We start from the raw sequence: 25317 nt of genomic DNA, 5'->3' as shown, positions 1-25317 counted from the left end.
ACCGAACGCTGGCTAGAGACATGTACTCACAAGTTATTGCTCTTGTTTTTACTCAAGTTAATTGACTAGTCTCAAACAACCTAACACTGTAGCATCTGTACATTTCACATTTGGCCTAAGAAAGAAAATACTTCGCTCTGTGTGTTAACACATGCTGTATATGTTAACATAGACCCCAGCATTTACTAAGATGTTAAATCAGACTGAAACTGAGTTGATAAAGGACTAATCTGACAATAGCATATACTGAAGCCAGGCTACGGTGAATAGTGGTTCTCAACCTTATTAGACTCCAGGCACCCTTTATTAGATACGAGGCACCCCTTGGAAAATTCTTGCTCTTAGCTTTCTTCTTTTTTCTTTTTTTTTTGACTATGGAAAAAATTAATAAAGCAATTCTGTTGCAAATAACTTAGAAAGACCACAGCAGGTCAGAATGGTTTGGACACTAAGGATACTTATTTGAAATCTCTTTGAATTTGCTTTCAAAATGTGTCTGGGTGCTTGCACATCTTATTTGAAATCTCTTTGAATTTTCTTTCAAAATGTGTCTGGGTGCTTGCACATCTAGCAGTGCTAATACTAAGCAGCACCCTGCAACACTCTTAAAAGAATCTTGTAGCACCCCAGGGTGCCAAGGCTGTCAAGTTTGAGAATTGCTGCTTTAGAAAATTAAAAAGGCAGGGCAAGTTGGTACCTTATAGACTAACTCTTTCAGACAGACATAAGCTTTTCACAGCTAAAGTCATACAGCCTACTTTTGCCTAACATCAGATTAACACAGCTAACTAACTCTTCTCTAGAGTACTAAAAATACAGAAGAAAGGTCTCTGTGATAAGATATTTTATTGAACCAACTGTTAATGACCCTTTTCCATTCAAATGGTCATAGAATAATAGAGAGTTAGGGTTGGAAGGGACCTCAGGAGATTATCTAGTCCAACCCCCTGCTCAAAGCAGGACCAGCCCCAACTAGACCATCCCAGCCAAGGTTTTGTGTAGTTGGATCTTAAAAAACTCCAAGGATGGAGAGTCCACAATCTCTCTAGATAACCTGTTCCAATGCTTTAATACCCTCCTTGTGAGACAAGTCTTCCTAATATCTAACCTAAACTTCTCTTGTTGCAACTTGAGACTGCTGTTCCTTGTTCTATCATCTGCCACCACTGAGAACAGGGTTCCATCCTCTTTTGAACCCCACTTCAGATAGTTGAGGGCTACTATTAAATCTCCTCTCAGTCTTCTCTTTTCTAGACTAAATATGCCCAGATTCCTCACCCTCTCCTCCTAAGTCATGTGCCTCAACCCCCTCACCATTTTTATTGCCCTGTGCTGGACTTTCTGTAGTAGGGGGCCCAAAACTGAACACAGTACTCCAGATGTGGCATCACCAGTATTCAATAGAGGGGAATAACCACCTCCCTTGCCCTGCTGGCAACACTCCCACCAATGCAGCCCAGTATGCCATTAGCCTTCTTGGCAAAAAGGGCACACTGTTGGCTCATATTCAGCTTCTTGTCCACTGTAACAGCCAGGTCCTTTTCTGCAGAGCTGCTACCCAGCCTGTCAGCCCTGAGCCTGTACCGATGCATGGGATTATTTTGTCCTAAGTGCAGGACTTTGCAGTTGTCCTTGTTGAACTTCATAAGGTTCCTTTTTGTCCAATCCTGCAATTTGTCTACGTCACTCTGAATCCTTGCCATACTCCACAGAGTATCCACTTCTCCCCACAGCTTGATGTCATCTGGAAACTTGCTGAGGATGCCTCTATGCCATCTTCCAGGTCAATGATGAAGACACAGAACAAAACCTGCCCCAGGACCAACCCCTGGGGCACTCCAATTGATACCAGCTGTCAACTAGACATCAAGCCATTGATTACTATCCTGAGCCCAAAACTTCGGCCAGTTTTATATCCACTTTACAGTCCATTCATCCAGTCCATTCTTCCTTAGACTGCTTGTGAGAATGCTGTGGGAGACCGTATCAAAAGCCTTGCTAAAATTTACTAAAATTTGCTAAGAACATTTACTGGTCTCCCCATGTCCACAGAGCCAGTCATCTCATCATAGAAGGCAATCAGGTTGATCAGGCATGACTTGCCCTTGGTGAGTTTATGCTTACTGTTCCTAGTCAGCCACCTTCTCCACCAAGTGCTTAGAAATGGATTCCTTGAGGATTTGCTCCATGATTTTTCCAGGGACTGAGGTGAGATCGACTCATCTGTAGCTCCCTGGATCCTCCTTTCTCCCTTTCTTAAATATGGGCACTATGTTTGCCAATCATCTGGGACCTCTCCTGATAGTCATGAGTTTTCCAAGATGATGGCCAGTGGCTCTGCAATCACATCAGCCAAACTCCCTCAGCACCCTTGGGTGCATCCCATCTGGCCCCATGGACTTGTATACATCCAGCTTTCCTAAATAGTCCCTATCCTGTTCTTTCACCACTGTTGGCTGCTCACCTCCTCCTTAAACTGTACTGCCTAGTGCAGTAGTCTAGGAGTTGAACTTGCCTGTGAACACTAAGGTGAAATAGGCATTGAGCACTTTAGCCTTTTCTGCATGCTTTGTTACTACGTTGCTCCCAATTCAGTAAGGGACCCACGCTTTCCCTTATCCTCCTCTTGTTACTGACTACATACTGACTCCCACTTATACAGATGGTCTAATAAAAGATATTGCCACACTGCCTTCTCCAACCTCCCTCCCACCCCCACCCCCCCCAAAAAAACCCCCAAAAAAACAACAACTTGCTCGTTATTCCCTGGACCACAACCACTTTCCTACCCAACTACAAAAACAGAAACAGATTTAAAAACAGGTTTTTCGCCTTGAAGCAACAATTTTTTAAAAGAATCAAAATGACCATGTCCATGTTAGCCTGTACAATATGGCAATATCAACGCATTTTGGGAGGAACTCTGAGCACTTATTCCCTCAACATGCGACAGGGCAAAAGACTTCTCACAATTCTGAAATGTCATCCTACACAGACACTAGGCAGTAAGAGCACTAGCTATCAGCAGCAGGGTTGGAGTGTAATTGTAGCTGTGATGGTGCAGGAGGCACACGAAAAAAATCAAGGGGTTTTTGGTGATATCTTTTATTGGACTAACTGCATAGTTAAGTGATATGTTAGGCAAGCTTTCAAGCATAAGAAAAACCACTGCTTCCCAATTAAGGTGTCAGGCCAACCTGCTTGCGCAATCAAAGGACTGGGTTAGAATGAAGTTTCAACCTACCCAAGTTCCAGTCCTAGCTATAAGCAGACTTGAAACAAGATATATTCACACAGTTCAAACCAATAATATTATATGGACATAGTCATGGTACAGTTTCACATCTATAAATGTGACAGGTCTTTACATTTCTCTGCCATACCAGCTAGACAACTACAACACCCAAGTGACCTAAAAATCTGACCTACCCTCTAATTCTTCAAGATACAAACCCTATGTTGGAGAAATAATGGAACTTCTTTAGATAAAGGCAGACAGAAAGGTGACCACTTCATCAATTTTTCATCAGATCCTATACTGATAAATTCTGTAATGCACAAGTTAGTCTTGAAAGTTAATTGGCTTTCATTTTACAAAGAGTAATGCATTTAGCTTTTATGAGGTAATGCTCACTAGTGTGAACTAATGGGGATGAGGATTGGCCACGGGATCTGAAGGGTTTGTACCTTTTATGTATTTTAAGACTAGAAGGGACTATTATTACCAGGGATCCTGATCTTCCCTGATAAAAAAAATGAATAAATCACAAATTCTCTACTAAAACCCCCCCACATCTTTGATTAAAATGAAAGGCCCCTCACTCCCCTGTACAGCCCCCACAGCTCTGCTCGTGCCCCTCACTCCCCCCCCCCCACAGCCTCCTGGCTCTGCTCGTGCCCCTCACTACTCCCCATAGCCCCCCAGCTTTGATGGTGTCTCTCACTCCTCCCCAAAAGCCCACAACCCTGCTCATGCCCCTCACTCTCCTCCACAGGCCCCTGGCCCTATTGGTGCCCCTCAATCCCTCCCACAGCCCCCTGCTGTCCCCCCAGCCCTGCCAGAGGGGGCCCCCAGCTGCTGCGTGTACTCCCAGGGAAGGAAGGTGGGACCCGCACCCTTCACATTTGTGTATGGGGTGGGCACGGGCTGCCTGCTGCAGGTTCAAGCTCCCTGCTGCCCCCCCAGGGTCTCCACAGCCCAGCAAGTGTGACCCAGTGCTGCAGGAAACAGTGGGGCCACGCAAGGATCCCATTGCTGCTGCGAGGTCTGCACTGCCCACAAACCCCACCCACAGCCTGATTGACTCTCAGCCCCAGCCCTGCCCAACTCCTTCTCTATGGGGGCCTCAATCGCCCTCCCTGCACTTACCTGCAGGAGCTCCTCTCCAGGCTGCCTGGTAGCCACATGCATATACACACATGGTGCCCCCTGCCTGACTGTCCTCCTCCCGGTTCACCCCAGCCCATTGCAGGCTGGAACTCAACCAGCCTGCACAGAGCTCTTTGCAAAACTGCAAAATCTGTGGGTTTCTCCAGTAAAATGAGAAATGTACATTTTCCTCCAGTAAAAGGTAAAATCCACAGCTTTCTGTTTTTTCCATGAGAAAGGGAAAACCCAGATCCCTGATTATTACATAGTCTTTACCATTGTGACAGAGGCTATAGCATTTCACTAAATAGTTCCTATAATCAAGCCCAGAAATACAGGTTAAACAAGAACTTATCCCATAAGAAGTAATTCTGTCTTGATTTAAAAAAACTTTGAGAAATGAAAAATCCCTTACGTGCCTTGCATTAATAATTATCCTCACAAAAATTAGTTTATTTCTAGTCTGAAATTGCTTAGCTTCAATTTCCATCCATAGCATCTGTCTGCTAAAGAGCCGTATCTAAAAGTTTTCTCAGTTAAGGTGCTTAAAAAGCTGCTTCTAAGATGCTTCTTTTGGATAAATTAAATAGATTGAACTTCTTTCTCTTGGTGCAAGCCTGTTTTCCAAACTTCAAATAATTTTTTCTTCATTTCACAGTTAATTTTAAACAGGCTATTTGTAGAAATAAAAGTATATTTAAATTTGATTTTTTAAACCTCTGTTTATCCACCTTAATTATTGAAATGCTGTCTAGGTTAGTACCAACACCTTCAAAAGGATTTGGACACATTTGAAAAAGTTCACTGTGAACACAGTAAAATACTTTCTTTTTCCCCCAGCAGGTGAAAATCTGACAGAAGTTTTCTATGCATAAATAAGACATTTTGCCTGTGGACCATGAAATACTTGACATTCTACTAAATGGGTCCATTTCAGATACAAGGGACATTTACAGATAGTATTACACACTCCAGATTTATGACATAGTCTGAAAATCATGTATGTGAAAAGTTTTCACAGTTGAAAGGATCTTTACAAAAAAGGGCTGCAGTAATGCCTCTAGAAAAATAGGAATAAAGGCAAAAATGATAAACATATATACATATTTCACAAGGCCAAAAGTAGATACTTACTACAAATCTACTATTCACTTTTTCTAAAATTCTCTTTTCATTTAAAGCCATTGATTCTCCTTTTCTCTTCTTTATTCTTTTCTTTTCTAGCTTTTTACAAGCGTACATTTTTCCTGTTGCCCGCACTTGACAGGCACATACCTAAGAGAAAGGGGAAAGAAGTCTCAGAACGAACAAAAACTTAAGTTTATAGTCCCACCCCCTTAAATGCTCTCAGGAGAAACAAAACACAGCAGAGCCCATTAAAACTGTTTCCTGGACAAAGAGCGAGAAAGAGAGGGAGAGACAGTGTGCATGCATTAGAATATGGGGCGGGGGGGGAGGGGGGAGCATAATAAAAGGATAAAAATTGTTTCAGAGGAATACACGGTCTTTTATGCCAAATATGTGTTTAAAAAGGTAAAATATATATACATACATATACATACATACATACATACACCTCCCCCCCATCATTGGGATGAATAAGTTAGAGTAAAATTCATACCCAATGCAAGTGGATAAAAGACCCCATTCATGATGTCAAAATTCTGTCCCTTTACATAACAATATTATTAAAAATACATTGAAAACAATTAAATAATGAAACAATGAAACTAAATTGAACAAAATAAATCTGAAATTGGTCACATTGAGCTATTATAGTACTAAACAAGAACCAAATTACATTCTCTCTCCAGAAGAAGCATTAAATGGAAGACTGCAATGCTTTTTAAATAATTCAGTGATAGATTTTTTTTGATTCTGGTGCAGAACTTTATCATCAACAGTTAGGATACTACTACTACTAATAATGTTTAGAGTAATCAATCTTTTTAATTTGGACCAACTGTAATTAATTCAAGCCCGTCTTTTATTCACTGAATCAGGAGTAACACTTTTCCCCATATTCCCTTTAAGAAATGCCTAACAAACAGAGATCTCACAATACTCACCTCTCCAAATCCACCTTTGCCTAGGACTCGGTAATGCCTAAACGTGTGCTTGGTTACTGGTTGCCTAATTGACAAAAAGGAACAATTAGTCTCTAATTGTCTGTTACATTATTTGTTTCTTCTTTCAGAATCCTGTTTGTCTCTATCTATTCCCTCCCATCACGTAACTGGCACCCAACTGGTTGGTAAATTAGAACATAACCGAGTGCCATATAAACGGTGTGCTTCTGCTCATGGACCCTGGATCCTTCTTATGGCCAGAAGGGCGTTCTCTGAAGCAGAACCAAAGGTTTGTGATCTTTTTCATTGGTGCAATTCACAGTTTAAGAATGGATTTCCAAGTATTTCAGCATAAGATTTTCTAAAGCGTACACAGCACTGATTCAGCGTTGCTCCCAATGAAGCTAACAAGATGTTAGCGTTATATGCCAGGGGATTTTGTGTTTCAGAGGAAGGTGTTTGGGTCTACTGGTCTGCCCAAGTTTCTAAGTTCTCCACCTGGCCCTGCCTTTAACTCAGGTCAAACCAAGTTTTTCAATGTTAAATTCATATCTAGACACCTGGAAGCTTAAATGAGTTGGCCTTGTTTCTAAAACTGTTGAAGAGCTATCAACTAACACTGACTCTGATGGAACTGAATGGTGATAGCACTTAAAAATAATCAGGTTATTTATTTAATTGCTTAAATATAGACATTCAGAAACCTAACAAAACAAAAACATGGGAGCTTATTTTTAATCTTGATTCCTACAATTAGGCAAGCCACTTGAATTGCACTGCAGTTAACGTCACTGTAAAACTGGCTAAACTCAAAAAGCCTGATTAATGTAATTGTCAGTGATGTGGCAGTACCAAGAAATCCCAATTAGGATCAGGACCCTATATATGCTAGAAAGTATACACACGTACAGAAAAGATTTTAAAGTTTTCAGCAGTTAAATGTAAGGTGAGATCTTGAGATAGATATTTTAAGTATTAATACCACATGACCCCAAGCCCCACTAGGGCCCACTTGCCTCTACCATCCACCCAATCTATCTCATTTTTCAGACTGTAAGCTTCCCAGGCATGGACTGTCATTTACTAAGTTTTGTAAAAAGGCTTAGTACAACAGGACTCCTGTTTGCTTTCTGACACTGCTGCAATATATAAACATTAACTATAACAACTTACCTTTCTAACCATTTCCATTGTAAAAACCGTGAGAAATGTGTGCTTTCTTGATAAGCCTCAAATGGTCTTCCACTTAAATAATCATGAACAACTCTGAAATTATAATTTATAATAGTTTATCTTAATAGACTGCCTAGAGAGACTGGTCAGGCAGGAGAAGCTAAACAATCTTTTATAAGTCCATTTAACAATAGGCAAAGGTGCATCATCATCACTGTATTCCATAGTGGCTTTATCAAGATTTTACTGTTTGCACCCATGGCAAACATAGCAATGTCTAAATCACTCTGAGAACACTCCAAGGAACTAATGAAAAAGTGGAGCTATACCATTGGTCAACCATCTGTGACCAAACATGGTGTGGAGACACAAGAAGACAATGCCTGTGTTTGCCTCAGACAAGGGATAAGTTTGCAGAATGGCACTGAGAAATATACCTGATGATGCACTAATGAGTACAGAAGCAAGAGCTCCTGGTTATTTTAACAGGAAAGGAATTTGTTCTCTAAATATCCAAAAATTATTTTCAAACTGAACCATCAAAACAGCTGATTTTAAAAAGGGTTAGGGGTAAGGGTCAGGGGAAAGATGAGATTTTGCTCCTAAAATAATTTAGGGTATGGAAGCAAGGGTGAAGGATCCATTCCTGACTTCCAGTTTGTAGACAAAAGGTCAGGGTACTAAGTGTAGAGACACAAATACAAGCTGCTCAGAAGTGCTTCTAAGTTCTTCAAGGCATGTCTGATAAAAACAGGATGCTACTGTCCGCTGACTTTTCACAAATAGACTGCATTGAATGACAACAACTATTTTAGAGCTCTGGTCATCAACTGCATGTTAAAGGGCTGCACTTTAGCTAGATCACAGGCTTCTTGTAAATCAGGACCTGAAATTATTGAAGTGCCCCTGTTCTGCTTCTATTTTCTACCTATATGGGGTTTTTTCCCCCAGAAGTCCTTCACCTATAAAACTTGCCTAAAAATAGCAATATAAAATTACCCTGGCTGCATTATCCAACCTCTACCTATAGTTCCTTTTAGAAGCATCATTTCACAATTTAATGGGAAACTCCCCACCCACTCTTAAAATCTCTGTGTTCAATGTAATGAGTTCTCAGATCCAGCTCAATGAATGACTTATGTATTAGCTATTATTTTACAACTTGCAGCATCGTTATGTTTTCAAACCATCACATTTCAAAACAACATGTTTCTTGCAAAGTTATAACTCTAAAATATATTATTCTCTGATTTTAACTATGTTCTTCAGTTGTCAGAAACATATTACCAAGGCCAGTAAGTTTCCAGCTGCAGGCTACTAAGAAAAACGGAACACAAAGTATTTTGTCACTTGAGATGGTTTGGCACAATTTACTTTTTTTCAGTATATCTATAGCACTAACTTTTAATAATTTAAATAAGGTTTAGGGCAAAATATTCTTAACAGTTAGTTCAACAAGTCTCAAGGAAGACTTGTCTTTAGAATTTGATAGTACTCAATAAAAATGACTTTTCCCAAAAATCTTTTTTCAGCACAAGCAAGTTAGACAATGGGTTTTGCAGGAAATACTGCTTATTTTTGCTAGATAATTAATTCAAACGTGTATAAGAAAACTTGAAACATAAGTCTCATTACTGAGAAAGCAAAACTCAAAAAGCAGTAGATGCAGAATTGTACACTTCATTTACAGAAGTAAATTACAGAAGGCACACACACACAAAAAGATGCCCCGTTTGACAAAATCTCTGTTACTTATACAGAACAAACAGGACCTCAGTTTTTAAGACGTCATCTGAAAGACCAATCCAAAGTTACGTTGCACAGCATACAAGTTACCTGCATCAGAAGAATACAGGACTCTACAATTTCAGGGATATGAACATGGACTGTTAAAATGATAAATCCATAAATAATAGCCAGAAATCTGCAACATTCCCATCAGACTAAGCACCACAGTATAAGGGGAAAAATAGAACAGCCCTATCCTTCCTATGGAGCTCAAGAACTTTACTGTAAGCAGGGAAGAGGATGGTGTACATGACAGGTCATCCATTTTACTTAAAACTTCTTATTACTGTGTACTTCACATGTCTGTTTTGATCTTTTATTCTTAGATTATTGTGCAGCATAGTGTTTTCAATTTCCAGGGAGATGACCCGAGCTGCAACAAACATGTTTCATGCAGACATGATCAAGCATGCCTTGAAGAACCAGTAATATTAGAACTATAAAGGCTCTACAAGCATTGAAATATTTGTAACTATGTATCAGCTCTTCAAAGTCTTTGTCCCTGGAGATGTTTGAAGCATCATCACTTGAACTGCAAATTAAACAAAACTGAGCTTGCCATTCAATATTAAGATTAACTAATGTGACCAATCCTTTAAAACTAGATTTTTAGCTACAATGATTCAACATCACTGTTAGCCATAGTTTCATGATTTCTAAACGGGCATTATCTGTGAAGGTTTCCCCGTGTCTTCACAAGGTTATTTTTGTGATTTTTACATTTACTTTTCTGAAAGGGAAAAACCCACTACAAGTCTAGATGGAAACAACAATTGTATCCATAACAAAATAAGCTGGTATGATGTAACTGTTACACATCCCCAATTCTGTAGCAAAACAAATGTGGCAAAGCAAATGCACTGCATCTTTATATCTATTTCATTCAAGTGAACTCCTGTACACAGTTGATGCCAGGGGATAGCTACCCTCTCCTTCTGAAGTGGGTGGCCTTTTAAAACAGAGGGGGGCAATTATTTCAGCCAGAGGGCCACTTACCAAGTTTTGGTGAGCTGGTGAGGATGCACAAATAACATCTTTTAGAAGATTTCATTTTTAACAAATTATAGATAACAAAAATCATATACTAAAAAAGCAAAAATCAAACATCTACTATAACATAGTTTTATTTAAAAAAAATAACTTTTGTCCCAATTTATGTTTTTTTGAGTAGTGTATATAGAGGCGATTGCATAATAGCTCAGCTATACCCCTGTATACTGGGGAGGAGGGTGCATATTTCTGTGCGTATGTTTGCGGGGTGGGGGTTGCCCATGCACTAGATCATGGGAGCCAGGCTGGGGATGAAGGGAGGGAAGGAGGGTAGTCGAGGGCACATGCAGCAGAGTTTGCCAGGTGGTGAGGTGCAGGTGCAGTCCACACCCCTTCCACCCCCATCAAGCCAGCAGCTGCCCCACAGCAGTCTGCATGGGGCTAACCCTACCTTGGCCAGCCCACACTATGCTCCTGCCAGCACCCACCAACAGCACCACCCCAACCATGCACAGTTCTCAACCAGGCTGTTCTAGCTGCTGCTGAAGTTGCTGGAGTACTTGCTCAGCTCCTACCACTTCCAGTAGTTCCTCCTCCTCATCCTGCACTGTGCCAGGCAGCAGGATTTACAGAGAAGCAGTGACGGACATGGGGACATGTGCTAGGTACCACACACCCAGCCAGGTGGAGTGGAAGCTGCAGCCAGGCAGTACTTGCTCCAGCGCATGGGGCTTCAGCTTCCAGCCGCCTTCCACGTACTCTGCCCACCTGGCACAACGAGCAGCCACTTGCAGGCAGCTGAGTGGGTGGAAGGCATCTCCACCAGGAAGCTGTGCACACTTGCTGGGGTCAGGCCAGTGCCACAGGTGGATGCAGGCAGTAGATTGGTACAGTCTGCTCCAGGCAGGGCTCTGCCAGGTAAGGAGTGCTATGGGGACACCTATGAGCAAGATGCAATCAACTGGCAGGCTGAATCTGGCCTGCGGGCTGTATTTTGCCCACACCTTTTGTCCATGCTCTCTCTCACAGCTGAGCAAGGCATTGGAGGAAGATGCACAAAACACCAGATTGGTCTTTTCTGTCCTCTGGCCCCCACAAAAAAAAATGCATATAGAGAATACTGCTAGGCTTATTTATGAAATAAATAAATGTAAATACTATATTTCAGTTAGCAACAAATATATATAGTATTAGAGAAGGAGCAGAACACTAAGGTACTTATGTATATTTTTGCCTGTAGTTATCTCACTAAAATAGGGAAAAAAGAACAAAAAGTTAAGAACAGAAACCATGAAAATTGTGAACTTGTAAGCAAGAAAGTTAAATCATAACAAGAGTTCTGAAATAGTATCTAAATAGACCTGTTTTTAGAAAAAAATTGGTAAATGGCATACATATTGATTATAATATGCGATTGATACAGAGCCTGGCCATTCTCTAATATAACTTAAACGGTTTAGTGACCAATATAGCATGGGAAATACTAACTGGATTTGAGTTTTCCCTTGTAGTCCCAATAATATTAACCCATGTATGAAAAATGCATAGTATGCAATTCAGAACTTTCACTATGACCTCAGGAAATTAACTGAACTGAAGATTTGTATAAATTGAAAGAACTGGAAAGCTTGTTGCATGTTAGCTTCTTTGTTTATTTTGTACAAATATTTCCAAACATTGATTAGTTCCTTTAGCATCTAACAGAAGATGGAGGAAACCAACAGATAACGGCAAATTCCCTGAAGAAGTTCTGATTTTGCAGCATTTGAAAAAGTTTTCCAACTGACTCCAAGCATGTTCCCCAAGGGCAGGGGGTCCCTCATCTTACCAGCATGGCTGGTACAGGGCTCCTGGTGGCAGTGGCAGCAGCAGCTAGCTAGCCTCTCTGCCCCACTTTCCTGTCCTGGGACCGACCTGCTGGAATGCAGAGGTGGTCAGGCCACAACCCCATGCCCTGCTGTGGGGGCACAAATCTGGGGGGCATGTGCCCCCCCCATGTCACCTCTGGCATCCAACCCCTCTTTTGGAGTGTGTGCAGTGACAGAGAGCCAGCCCCCCTGCCACCCCTCCAGGTGAGCCACCACCTGTGGCTCTGTCCTGCTCCCTCAGCCTGGCCCCACAGCCACACTTTTCCACCCTGGCGCTAGGCCTGGCTGGGCATTGCCCTTAGCCCCAGCCACCAACCCTGCCCTGCTCCCTCTCTCACCATGGCTGCCACTGCCTCAAATCCCCTCCAGCCCCCCAATTTACTTGCAGGCATCTGGGGGAGCTGCTTTCCACCACTGCCTGGCAGTATTGCTGGCCACATGCATGCACAAACATGCACATGATGCCCTGCCCTGCATCCCCCAGCCCCAAGCAGCCCCTTGTAGGCTGAAACTCTGCCAACCTGCAAGGGAAACACTCAGCTTCCCAGGTACTTGCCCTTTAAAGGAGAAAAGCCCACATTACCTGCCCCACCCAGATCCCTGTGTATTAGTAACACAGGTGTTTTGCCCAATTCAGATAAGCTGACAGTAGAAGCAATTGGCTGTAGAATCTTCAAGAGCTCTGTAAGTAAAATAAAAAATATACTCCTAAAAGACAGCATGTCATACATATATTAAGATCTTCAAACACCATCTCTTGAAGAGCTTGTTTTTTAATAGGCTTTCAAATGACTTAAGTATACTTCCCCACTAGTTTTGCTAGTTGCAGTGTTAACCATTTTCATTCTTAATGTTTTCCCCTGATTCTTCTTAAAGGCTTTCTGTGCTTTGTGAGTAGTTTGCACATATTTTAGCATCTTTTGCTCTTTTCCAGATCTTTTCCAGAGTTCCCAACATCATGAAATTGTTAGCAAGATACACATGGGGTCCATAGCTTTAGTACTGGACATTTACCACATACCTTGTGCAGTCCTTAAAGAGTTCTTTGGAAGGATTCTTCTCCAACCTTGCCTTGCATTCATCCACTGTATCTTGAGGTATTTCTGGCAAGTGGGCTGCAGACTTCACAAAGTCACAAAAATAAAAAAAAAAGTGAAGTATAAGTTAGCAGGAATTCACCCGCAAAACAATTGTTAAAAAAGAGAAGTCACACCATGGGAGAAAAAAGATAACAGACTTGCCAGCAAGCCAGAAAACAAACAGAGTCAAATTTTAATAGCATTTACCTTTGCTTTCCATTATGGAATATCAGTATCAGAACACATTAGCAATACAAATTTTTCAACATGATTCTACTGAAGTATGTTAGGAAGCAAACTTGTCAACAACTTTGACAAGTTAGCTTTTTAGGAGCTATCTAAAGGGTATGTTATGGAAGAAAACAGTTCATCTTAGCAGATTTTAAACCAAGGATACATGGCTTTGGTGGCTTACAGAGGCCTGACCAGTTTTCAGCAAACTTGTATCTATGCAATGGCAACTAAGAAATAGTCGCATTTCTTCCAGGAGCCTAAGTCAGAAACTGATCACTTTTAGGATAATCTGAAAGACCTTTTAATATAAAGCTCTGAAATATATAATCAGAATGACTGGAAATGGGGGAGGGATAGCAAGAAGGTATAGAAAAGAGATATAGAAAACCCAGTGGAAGGAAACTGTATACTCCCAACAGAACTTCAGATCATTAGAAAAGAATAGGGAATCCTTGAAATCCACCAGTGCAATAATCAGATATCTGTGAAGTCAGTGGGAGATGTGGGTACCTAAATCTCTCAAAAAATACCCGGTCTGTGTTTCAAAACAGTTTTTAATGTTCCAGACTAACTGCACAAGGCACACAAGTCAGCAAGAAAACCAGGTCTAAAACTCAGGAATTCCTTAGTCAGTTCCAATGTCTACAGAACCTATTACTCTGAAGTATTTTAATACAGTACTTTAACTACTCTTATTTTTAAGTGCAGTTTAAACTTTTTTTCCCCCCTTAACCAGGACTATTAGTTAAAAATATTTAAAATTGATAAGTAAAATATCATGATGGCGATGAAAAAAAAAATGGAGAGTAGTTGAAAATTTGACTCAAAATGAAGTTTTAAAATAATCTATGAAAACAGTTTACATTTTAAAATGAAAAACATTAATGACAGTTTGTTAATCATTCTGAACTTAATTTACTTTAGTACAATAAAAGCAAAAAGGGAAATTGTTATAATGTTTTAACCCCCAAGTTGTTTGGGTCTTACTAGACAGTTTGGCCATGCATTTACCCCATTGGTGAAATATTTTGCTAGAACTTCCAGGCCACAGTCTTTACGCTTTTCATCTGAAGACACTTCATACTCTGCCTAGTGGAGAAAAATTAAAATTAACATTAGTTTTCTAGTTAACTAGTACTTGAATATTTACTGCGATGCTATACAGTTTCAACCATAGATATTAGGAGACTTTGTATCTAAAGACTATGGAATGCTCTCATTCATGGTGTTAAGTAGCTACCATGATATTTTAAGATGCATAATGACTAGGGGTGCATTGATATAGATTTTTTTAGGCCAATACTGATTGCCAATTATTAACCAGCCACATCAGCTGATACTGATCCAATTGCTGATATGCAGTCCAGCAGCTTAAAGAGCACCATCCAGCCGGTAAGGTTGTTGGGGGGAGAAGGGGCAGGGTGGGGCAAGCAGATTGAGGCCCCTGTTGTGAGGGAGGGAGTGGGGCTGGTACAGGAGCAGGGGCTGCACAGCTGGGGCGGGTGGGGTGCGGGACAGAGCTGTGGCTCGTGGGGGGGGCTGTAAGGCGGCTCCCACCACTGCGCATGCCCCTGGGGAGGCATGGGGGCATGTTCCCCCTGGATCTGTGCATGGGGTGAGGGTGGGCTGCCTGCTGTGTACTCAGGGCCAGGGGCTGTGCCAGGATCTTCCCAGTGCAGGGCTGGGCCCAGGCGAGGTAGATGGAAGCAGTGCTAGAAGGGGAGGCTATGGGGAAAGCTACAACCACTCCAAATTCCCCACAGTGCCGCCTCCCAGCCCTGCCTTCTCCAGGGCACACAGTGGCAGTCTGCCCCTACCCCACACACAGATCCAGGGGGAACATGCCCCTCATGCCTCCTTGGGGGTGTGCACAGCTGCAGGAGCCACCCCCATCCCCCAATGAGCCACAGCTCCATCCTGCACCCCTCCTCACCTTGGCTGTGCAGCACCTGCCCCTGCCGTAGCTCCACTCCCTCCCTCACCCTGGGGACCTTGATCTGCACCCTTCCAATCTTTTCCCTCCCACATGCCCCTTCTCTCCACACAGACTTACTGGCCAGATGTTGTTCTCCAAGCTGCCAGGCTGCACTCCTAGTTGTGTGCATGGTGCAGCTGTGTGCATACACGCAGCATTTATTGCCAACATCATCAGCCACATCCGCCAAAAAAGGCAATTGTCAATAGTGTCTATTTTCCTTTTACCAGTGCTGATATGACAAGGACCAATGCATCAGTGCACCTCTAATAATGAAACAAATTACCCACATGATCTTAAAAAACAAACAAACAATCTTTTCAGAGACTTACTGAACCCTATAGTTTTGATTAGCACAATTCTAGAAACTATGGCTTAGGAGGTAAATGTCGCACATCCTTAATTATGGTTAAATAATAGTTACATAATACCACAAGGACCTATAGCAGTGCTTCCCAAACTTTTCATCAGCATAACCCTATTTATGATACCAGTTCCTCAGCACGACTCCATTTCTCCACAGCCCCCACAAACCAGCTGCTGATGCGGCAACCCCATTTGGGGTTGTGGCCCACAGTTTGGGAACCACTGACCAATAGAGAAGAATGACCTAAGGGATTGACAACAATCTCAGGCAACGTAGTGGAAATACTGACTGGCAATTTAATTAATAAAAAATTAAATCATAATAATATCATCCATTCCAGTAGACAGGATTTTATAGAAAATGGGGCTTACGTCAAATAAACTTTATTTTGTTCTTTGAAAAGATATGGTGGAAGTAACTGTGTAAGTGCAATTCTTCCCCACCCCCCCGAGCTTGACTTAGTACCACATGACATTCCAATTAAAAAAATATCACCATCTAGTTCACCAAGTCTCAAGCTAAATGGATAAAGATCTAACACATCTCCAAAAGTAAATGCAAGAAGGAGTTGCTTCTAGTGAAGCTGTGCGGGGATCAGTACTAAGCCCAATGGCATTTATAACTTTTTCTTCATGATCTAGAAGTAAATATATTACAATCACCACTAACAAAGTCTGTAAGGACACAAACACTGAGAGAATAGCAAATAATAATGAGAATGGAGCAAATTACCTGCATTAATTGTTTAGTGAAGCCCATTCAATCAAAACATATATTAGCATAACTAAATGCAAAGTTTCACCCCCTACAGACAAAGAATACAGGCCATATCTCCAGAATGGGAGATTATATAATATAAAACAGTGACTCTGGAAAAGATTTAGGGGTCACAGCAGTTGATATGAATTGCTAGGTAACGTCATAGCAACAAGGGGTAGCAGGTTTTCTGGGTAGAGAAATAGGATAGTGAAAGTAGAGAGGTGATTTTACTTCTGTACCTGGCATTGGTGAAAACTGAACTACTACATGCAGTTCTGCTATCCACATTTTAAAAGAAAAAATTTGAAGAGTTGGACAATGTTCAGAAAAAAGCCACAAAAATGTTTTGAGAGGTGAAGGAAATCTATTGAAGTAACAGATTTAAAACGCTCAGTCTGACTTGAAGATGACCGCAATGACTTGTTTACAACATGGAAGTATGGTCGAAAATACTGGATACTAAAGGGACTCTTTTATCCAGTAGAGAAATGCATGTTAAAAACTATTCACTGAAAGCCAAGGCCAGATCTAAATTAGAATTAAGATACATTTTTAACAGTGATTCCTTAAAAATAAATTAATTAATTAATTTAAAAAAAAAAATCACTGGAATAAACCAGCAAAGCAAATTCTAAATTCTACATATTCTGATATCTTCAAATCCACATAGGGTGCCTTTCTGGAAAGCATGCAATAGTCAAACAAGTTACTGAGGTCAGTATAGGACTGAAGATATTTAAAAGCATGCAATAGGCAAAAAACTCAGACCAGAGGAGGTCACCAGCGCTTCTAACTTCATGAACTAGGACTTTAAGGCTTAATATGCTTATGCAGAATTTTAAACCAATTGTTATTCCTTTCTTGTGAGACTGGAAGTATTATCCCTACAACAGACAGAAGAAAACTGAGACAGAGTTTATACGTATTGAATTAAAGAACTGTAGAGAATTTTAGTTTGACATAGTGCCCTCTCAATAACGTATCTTGAAATTATAAATGAAATTAATTTAACTGGATATTTTGGAAATAATTTTCTGCCTCCTGTTTATAACAGTCTGCTTAGAGAAAGAGAACCAATTGCCTACTTAAAGGAAACTGTGAAAATACATTAAAATATTGATGTAGTCTAAAGAACAAAGTAAATATATTATAAAACAAATAAATGTATGAACACTAGTGTAACTGAAAAGCTGATGTGACCTGTATATTTAGTACATTTCCACACAAACGTTATCTCCAGTTTGGTAGTATCTCCAAGGGCCACAGTTTCTAATGGAGTTCCAATGTGAGGGCCTACCTTAAAACATTTAGGCCACATGTACATGATAAACTCACATACTACTACTAGAAGTGTTCCAGTAAGCCTGTCCAGACAGTTTTCAGTGAGCACCCAGTACAGCCCTAAAAGTGGGCACAGAATATCCTTGCGAGTGCCGTGTGTGTGAATTGGTTTTCTAGGCTTCCTCTGACACACTCAAGCACAGTCCTCTTTGATGGTATAATATGTCTTAAATCAGTGCTGTCCAACTAAAGCCCTGGGGGCCATCTTTGGCTTGTGATGTGTTAAAATGTGGCCTTCAGGGCTTGCGGCATGGCTCCAGAGGTTGAATGCCATTACTGCTTGCCCCCTACAACCCTTGCCTACCAATGAATTCAGAATCCTTGGTCATTGCTGGTGATTAAGATCAGTAGCAGAGAAAAGGGGGGCGGAGGAGGCATGAGTGACAGTGATGCTTAGCCCCGAAGTCTGGAACTCTGCCAACAAATCATTGCCCCCATTGACTGAGGTGGGTTGCCTGGTCCCTAAGAAGCCGTGGTCCAGATCTGGGCCACAGGGCCAAATAAATTGAATAGCCTTGCCCTAGGTGACCTGTCTGAAGTTTTAGTTTATGGCGCAGCCAAGACTCAAAAGTTCGGAGTTACTATACTACAATCCCATGAATGCCATTACACTAAACTACCTCACTGGTAAATTATCCTTATGATGAACCTTTTCTGCTTGAACATTATGATCTAGACTACTTTAGACAAATTCCAAGTCATCAAATAACTATAAGCCATTAATCTTGCTGTCATGGAACTGTAGCAAGAAGTACAATGGAAATATAAATCCTGCAAAATGATTAACCAAATACAGCAGTACATTGACTGTCTTAATGTTTTCATATTATGCCAAAAGAGTGAGTCATCTAATAAAAACATTTAGGGTTATTTTAACTCCACTTACCAAGGTTAAGTATTTCCTCCACTTCAGAGGAAGTTATATAAAGCTTGTTCAATATCAACCAATTTCCATTACCCAGCATCACAGAATTTGAAGGAAGCTTGAGCTGATACCCCACCATACAATTTCTTCACGCTTAAGTAATCCTAACTACAGATACTGAAATGGGTCAGAAGAGGGTGAGGACTACAAAAACGACGAAATCCTATTCAATAATTTCTCAACCGCTCCTTTTGCAACACTGCAAGAGTGTCCGCCAACAGTCTGACTTCAGACCGAAGTACTAAAACTACTAATAAGCTAAGAACTGCATGTACTTGCTATTTCACCCTTCTGACATGCTACCGTATTTACTTAAGTATAAGACATCTCTGATTAGAAGACTTCATAATAGGTTTCCACTGCTGAGCACATGCTGTTTTTGGCAGCAGTTTAATTACAGACAGTGTATTTAGTGAGGTTTCCTTGTATGTAAATAAGACAAGGCAAAAATTCAAGTAAGTATGTATGTTGTTGAAGTCAAGTTGCTCCACAAGGTACATTCGATTAAAGACATGCACCAGGCTTCTATTTAACCAGAAAAAAAATTATGCCAGTTTGTTTATCCTATGGATCTACATCTTATTTTGTCACCTGATTTGCATTTCCAACCTGAAAATGGAATGAAAAAATGAGAACAAAAGTTGTTCAAAGCTCTCCAGTATGGGATTCCAAGGACATTTGATGCAAGTAGTTTATGCCAACGGTGTTTATTTACATAAAATTAAGTCATTATTTTACACTAGAAACTGGTTGTTCTACTCCACACCACTGCTTGTATCTATCTTAATTTGAGCTAAACTGATTGAAGATCAGTTCAGAAAAAAGAACAAAAAAAGAAGATGCAGGTCAATTAAGAATTAATCTGTAGAAGATGACAGGTGCTCTATACCAGACCACTAACTGAGCTGTGCTAGCTTTCAGATTTCAGCAGTCACAACTTAGAGGCTACATTAGATATTGAAATATTGCAGGTTTATCAATGCTTCCCCACCATCACTTGTCAAATAGCAAAAAAATTGTGAACACACTCCTGAGATCTGTGGTGAAGCCTTTGATCCTAATTTAAAACTAGGTTAATTAAGATGCAATCCAGACAAAGCTATATACTTGAAGACCTGTCGGAAGACTCAACACAAGCTGAACATGGCTCCTTCTCCAATACCTTACAATTAGTTTCGTTCCTGTTATCTTTTCCTTTTCTACTCTGAGAACCAGATCCATACATGAGGGGGGCAGAACTTTTATAGTAAAAGTTAAGATTTCCTCCTTTAGACCAACAGAAACAAAGTTTCCAAGGCACCCCACAAAGTCTATCAATTTACTCTGGCTTTTATCAGACTTTGTAGTCCTTAAAAGCTGTTGAGTTTCTTTTGCCAAGTTCGCTGTAGTACATGCAGCAAGTTTTGTTATTGTATTAATATGAATCTAAGGGATGCAAAAAGCTTATTTTTTAAATAAATTACCTACTTGCGGCTTTTTCTAATTTCTCAAAAAAGCAGGGTTGCGATCCTTATAAATGGACTACAGCTTACCACTGCATCCAGGAATTCAATGCACCTCTTCAAATCTGGCTTAGTGTCACAGAACTGCCTGAAGAGAAGTTTCCCTATTGGCTGCTTGTCACAGAGCTGGTTATAGTCCTTTTCTAGGGGAAGAGAAGAGATTAAACAAAAGCCATCATAACAAGCCATAATGTGTCCTTGCCTATTCATCTGAGATTCAACAAAAAAGAAAAATGCAAAGCTTTTCGGTATTATAAGCCCCACTCAAAATCAGAGGCCCAAGATTTGATGAAATTGCCACTAAAAATGCAAGTGAGTTAGGCCAAACTACCACCTCTGCCTCTACTAGCTCACCATATTTAGAAATAAACCCCAAAAGGCCTTTTAGATCAAACTGACCTTTTCATGCCAACGTGAAATATTTTTTAAAAGGTCCTGTATGTAACACTACAGAGTGCTGCTCCCAATGAAAACAAAACGCTATAAAAACCTTATTCACATAAGTCTATTGACAGAAAGAGGATGGCTTGGACGATTCACAGTTGAGAGATCAGGTTCACCATTCAAATCCACCATAACCCTGTAACCAAACTCCTAGAAATAGTATTTCCAGATCAGACTAGTGTTCCAAATAGTCCTGTATCTGACAGAGGTTACTACTGGTGTAAACTGAACTTTGTAAACTATTATGCAGTAAGATGTGCAAAAAAGACATTTTCTCCTAAACTCTCACAGTTACCAATCACTTAACTTCCTGAAACATATCAATTTAAAGTCAGCTGAACATAAAATGAGCACCTCTACCCTTTCTTTAGGCTGTATGCATCTTGAGGAAGAATTTGTACTTTTTGTTTTAAATGCGGCTTGTCCAAAGAGACCCTTTGCCTGACAATGCACATTTTGGCATTTGATGTTGTTTGTTCGCTTTTAGGTGAAATAAGGCAAGCGGGAACAAATCGGATAAAACAAAAAGGAACGAGAATGTAAAATTAGATAGTAAGCAATATATGTAAATGTTGGTGAAAAAAAGACGGCCTGTTCCTGTTAGCCTTACAGATTCCAACTCTGATTAAAAAGCTTCATGCTGATGATTATTTCAATATTGATGTCCAAACTATGAATTAATATAATACACTTGAGTGCTAATTCAGTGCTTATGCAGAAGCTTTCCATTTCAGAAGGCTTCTGGCTGAAGAGGTTTACATTTTGTTTTAAGTTCTTCAGAACTAATTTGAAAAGATGCTTTATAACCATAGACTAAACACACATAATTTTATGGGGCAGTTATACCTTGTTTTGTTTAAAAAAGCATGTATGCAGTATGCCCAGAACCAGATTTCTTTGAACAAAAGGGCACTATCACTTTGATGCAAGTAACTCATTAGCATCTGCAATGTTAATGTATTCTGGTAAATACCCTCTCTTTTCCTACAGAAATTGGAACATAATTACTTTTTTAATTCAGTTAGTACTTTTCTTCCAAGAGTAGTTTCCTTGAGCATAATGAAAGCTGGCTGTGATGTATACACTCTCCTCAGAAATTCTCCATTAAATTAAATGCCATGGTCTGATTACTAACTAGCTAAACACCCATTCAGAAGCAAGATAAAACACCTTCACTGAACAAAAGCCCCTGAAAAACCAGATTTGAGAACTGTATACAATACTTACCAATTGAAGATCTGAGGCCTTCACAATAACTGATGGGTGGCAACTTCAGCATCTCCCGCCACTTTTTACTGCGCCCATTCCATTTACCTAAAAGAAAAAGCTCCATAAATAAGCACAGCCTACAAATCTGCCTCATGCTAAAGTATGATCCACCCTCTATATAGCAGGATATTGTATTATTGGTGACACAGAGCTGCCAGATATGTTGCAAGTAAATCAGGCTACTTTTTCCAGCATAAAGGAGTTTTTCAATGTGTCTATCCAAATATGTATGTTAAAAGAAAAAGGCACAGCTATAACTAATTTCAAAATATCCATGTATATTTAGGTAGAAATATTTTAAATATCAAGGAAAGTTTAGGACAGGCTGAAAGGCTACAGTAAATTTCCTTCCTTTACTAGAAACACAATCTTAATATTTATTAACAAAAATGTCTCCTCCTCCTATTGATCAAGAATCTTTAAAAAGTATGTCCCTCACATTTGTACTATAATGCCACGGGCATTTCAATTAAGATGACATTTGCAACAACAACTGGCTTTTGTTACCTAGAAAGTGATTATGAACAAGATACAAGTGACAGAAAGAAGAAAGTTAATATAAAACTGAAATCATTAAACCATGACTGTTAAAGCTGACAAATCAGACAACACATAAATACAAGCTGTACAAAAATAGTGTTTTCTGTTCTCTTTTTCCTTAAGAGAAGTAGTAGTAATAGTAACACTATGGACAGAACCTGAGAGATCTAGAGCATCATACAAGACCATAATGGCTATTTATATAGCCTACTCTATAACATATACAGCATAAACCCCATACCTTTTGAATGATGCTTAAACCTATGATGGCATATCCATACAAGTTTTTCACTTTAATAATTTTAAAATTATAGGTTCACTATGGACCATCTCTTATGAAAAATATCTCTGTCACATGAAGATTACTTTTATCATGTAACATATTTAAAAAAAAAATGAAACAAGGTTATCATCACAGAAGACGTACATATATTTCATGGTGAAGCAAAGCACTAGATACAGGAACATTTTACAAGAAAAGATTGTTATGAAACATTAAGAATGTTAAACACAGCAAGAATGATTTGGCAGAAAGGTTATTTCTTTTTTTTTAAGACGTTTAATTTTACAAGCAGAACCAAACCGATTTCACCTCCACATGACAGAAGAATAGACAAATAACATTTTAAGCTGCATTCTCTGAAGAATGAAGAACCTGGTAACCACATTGGGAGGGGAGAGGAAGGGAGTTGCCCTTAGTAAATCATACTGAAACCAAGAAATGAGCATTACACAATGAAGAATGCAAAATGTATGCACCTTTCATAACAGATGTAATGATATTATTACCCCTTAACGAGCCTGAGTTTCCCCCATGATGAAGAACACTCATCATTCAGATATCTAGGTTCACAAAGATTTACACTGCAGAGTCAGGTATAAGAGCATTAAGCTCAAACATTTTCATTTTTAAGTGTGTATCAAGAGCATCTTAATCCATATAAGACGAATCAACTTAATACCAGCTACATATTTGCTCTAAAAAGTTTCTCATCTCTATTATGTTGTTGCAGGCAACATGCTCACATTTCAGTAACACCTAGAAAGGAGAGCTAAGAAATGAAAATATAAAACCTTACAATCTAGAAATGCAGATACATCTGTGAATTGATACTAACCTGACCTTTCCTGTTGCAACTCAAGTGAACAGAATTCAGAAGTATTTACTCTCTCAGGAATGGGCATAATATGTGTTTTTTCTAGTCCCAAGATGGGAAACCCCCTTCCCAAAGGAGTACTTCTGGGGTCAAGGGCAGGGGATGGTGAGGGCGGGGCACCTGTCAAGGGGCAGTGACAGAGCTACTCCTGCAGCCCTCAACAGCTCATGGAAACTTGTTAAGCGGCCCTCCAGCTGAAAGAATTGCCCACCCCTGCTCTATCCAATGTTTTACTTAACTGTGGACTATGCAGTTACAGGATATATAAGATCCATCACAGTTTTGTGGTCATTTTCTTAATCCTTATTCAGCTTTAGATTCAAATGCTGTATACCAATACTACTGTTATCTCTGCAACTAGCCTTCCCTCTTCAGTTTATCATGATATTTTGATACTCTAAGAAAAGAGGCTTAACATTGTTCTGCTTGGAACTTTTAAACAGGGGCATTTCCAGAAACTGAGCTTACATCAAATCAGCTTTGAAGTTAGAAATGACAAACAGACTAAATTTACATACCAGTGTAATTCACGTAGGGAAAGGATTCAGTGGGGACAGCTAAAGAAAGTTCTCCATCTAATACTTACAACACTCAAACTCTTCTCTAATCCTATGACCCCAGCTGACTTCCTGCCCTTTGGGCAGGGGGCTGGACTCGATCTCCCGAGGTCCCTTCCAGCCCTAATGTCTATGAAATCTAATAGAGAAACAGCAATGCAGCTGAGTCATGTTAAGCTACAGGGATGTATGAAGATTAATTGTTCAGCTCTTTTGACAGAAATAAAAATATCATTTGTGCAACAAGTCAATTAAAAGGTTTGATGGCAACATTACTCATCTAAATGAGGAAGAGGTGAAGCATGTTTTGTCACTGCCACACTGATGGAGAATAAATTCTGATCTTTGACATATCTGACTGAATCAGGTATTAAGGTACACAAGAATGAGTACCAATAAGGTTGATGCCCTCTAACCCTCAAATATATAAAGCTTCAATACAGACACATATTCAAGAGTTATTTCTTTGCCTTAAATATTGAGAGAATTTTAGAAAGATGATAAGCGAGACTGTCCTTTTTTTCCTCCATTTATAACGGAGAAATTTTAAGATCATAACCCAATCACTATCACTCTTTTCTACAAGTCAGAGATGAGGCCTTGTTAATGATATACTACAATCAATAGCTCATGAAATCTACCAAACATGGTTCTCTCTCTCTCCCCCATATCCCCTCACTTTTGTGCTCCATTTATCTATAGTGCACACAGGATATACCAATATTGAAAAGACAACAGAAAAAAGTCAAACATATTGTTTCTGGCAAAAATTGTGGCAAGTAGCATTTTAGTTCTTAACTAATGATTCCTTCTGCTCAAAGTCTAACATTCCTGTAACAATGCAATATTATTCATAATTCAACCTCTAACAGCCATGATCTGTGACCACATCTCAACACTGATCCAGAGCA

At 39.9% G+C, this 25317-nt stretch overlaps 1 protein-coding gene across 2 annotated transcripts in view; it reads right to left on the bottom strand.

Moving 5' to 3' along the window:
* GRK4 (G protein-coupled receptor kinase 4) overlaps nucleotides 1-25317 on the bottom strand; it is a 91229-nt gene that overhangs the window by 49069 nt on the left and 16843 nt on the right. For both annotated transcript variants that reach the window (XR_016440675.1, XM_090035476.1), the window contains exons 2-8: nucleotides 22111-22197; nucleotides 20470-20582; nucleotides 14582-14659; nucleotides 13279-13379; nucleotides 7612-7704; nucleotides 6439-6502; nucleotides 5504-5644 (exon numbers count right to left, since the gene is read on the bottom strand). Coding sequence is in view for 1 of the 2 variants with exons in the window: in XM_090035476.1 (XP_089891602.1) it covers nucleotides 5504-5644; nucleotides 6439-6502; nucleotides 7612-7704; nucleotides 13279-13379; nucleotides 14582-14659; nucleotides 20470-20582; nucleotides 22111-22197 (677 nt within the window). In the remaining variant the exon portion in view is untranslated. The remainder of the gene's footprint in view (nucleotides 1-5503; nucleotides 5645-6438; nucleotides 6503-7611; nucleotides 7705-13278; nucleotides 13380-14581; nucleotides 14660-20469; nucleotides 20583-22110; nucleotides 22198-25317) is intronic.

This window comes from Crocodylus siamensis, chromosome 2 (genome assembly GCF_052110815.1).
Source record: "Crocodylus siamensis isolate JL-2025a chromosome 2, ASM5211081v1, whole genome shotgun sequence".
Classification (NCBI taxonomy): Eukaryota; Metazoa; Chordata; order Crocodylia; family Crocodylidae; genus Crocodylus; species Crocodylus siamensis.
The sequence above is the reverse complement of the archived record's forward strand: the minus strand, read 5'-3'. Positions and strand labels throughout refer to the sequence as shown.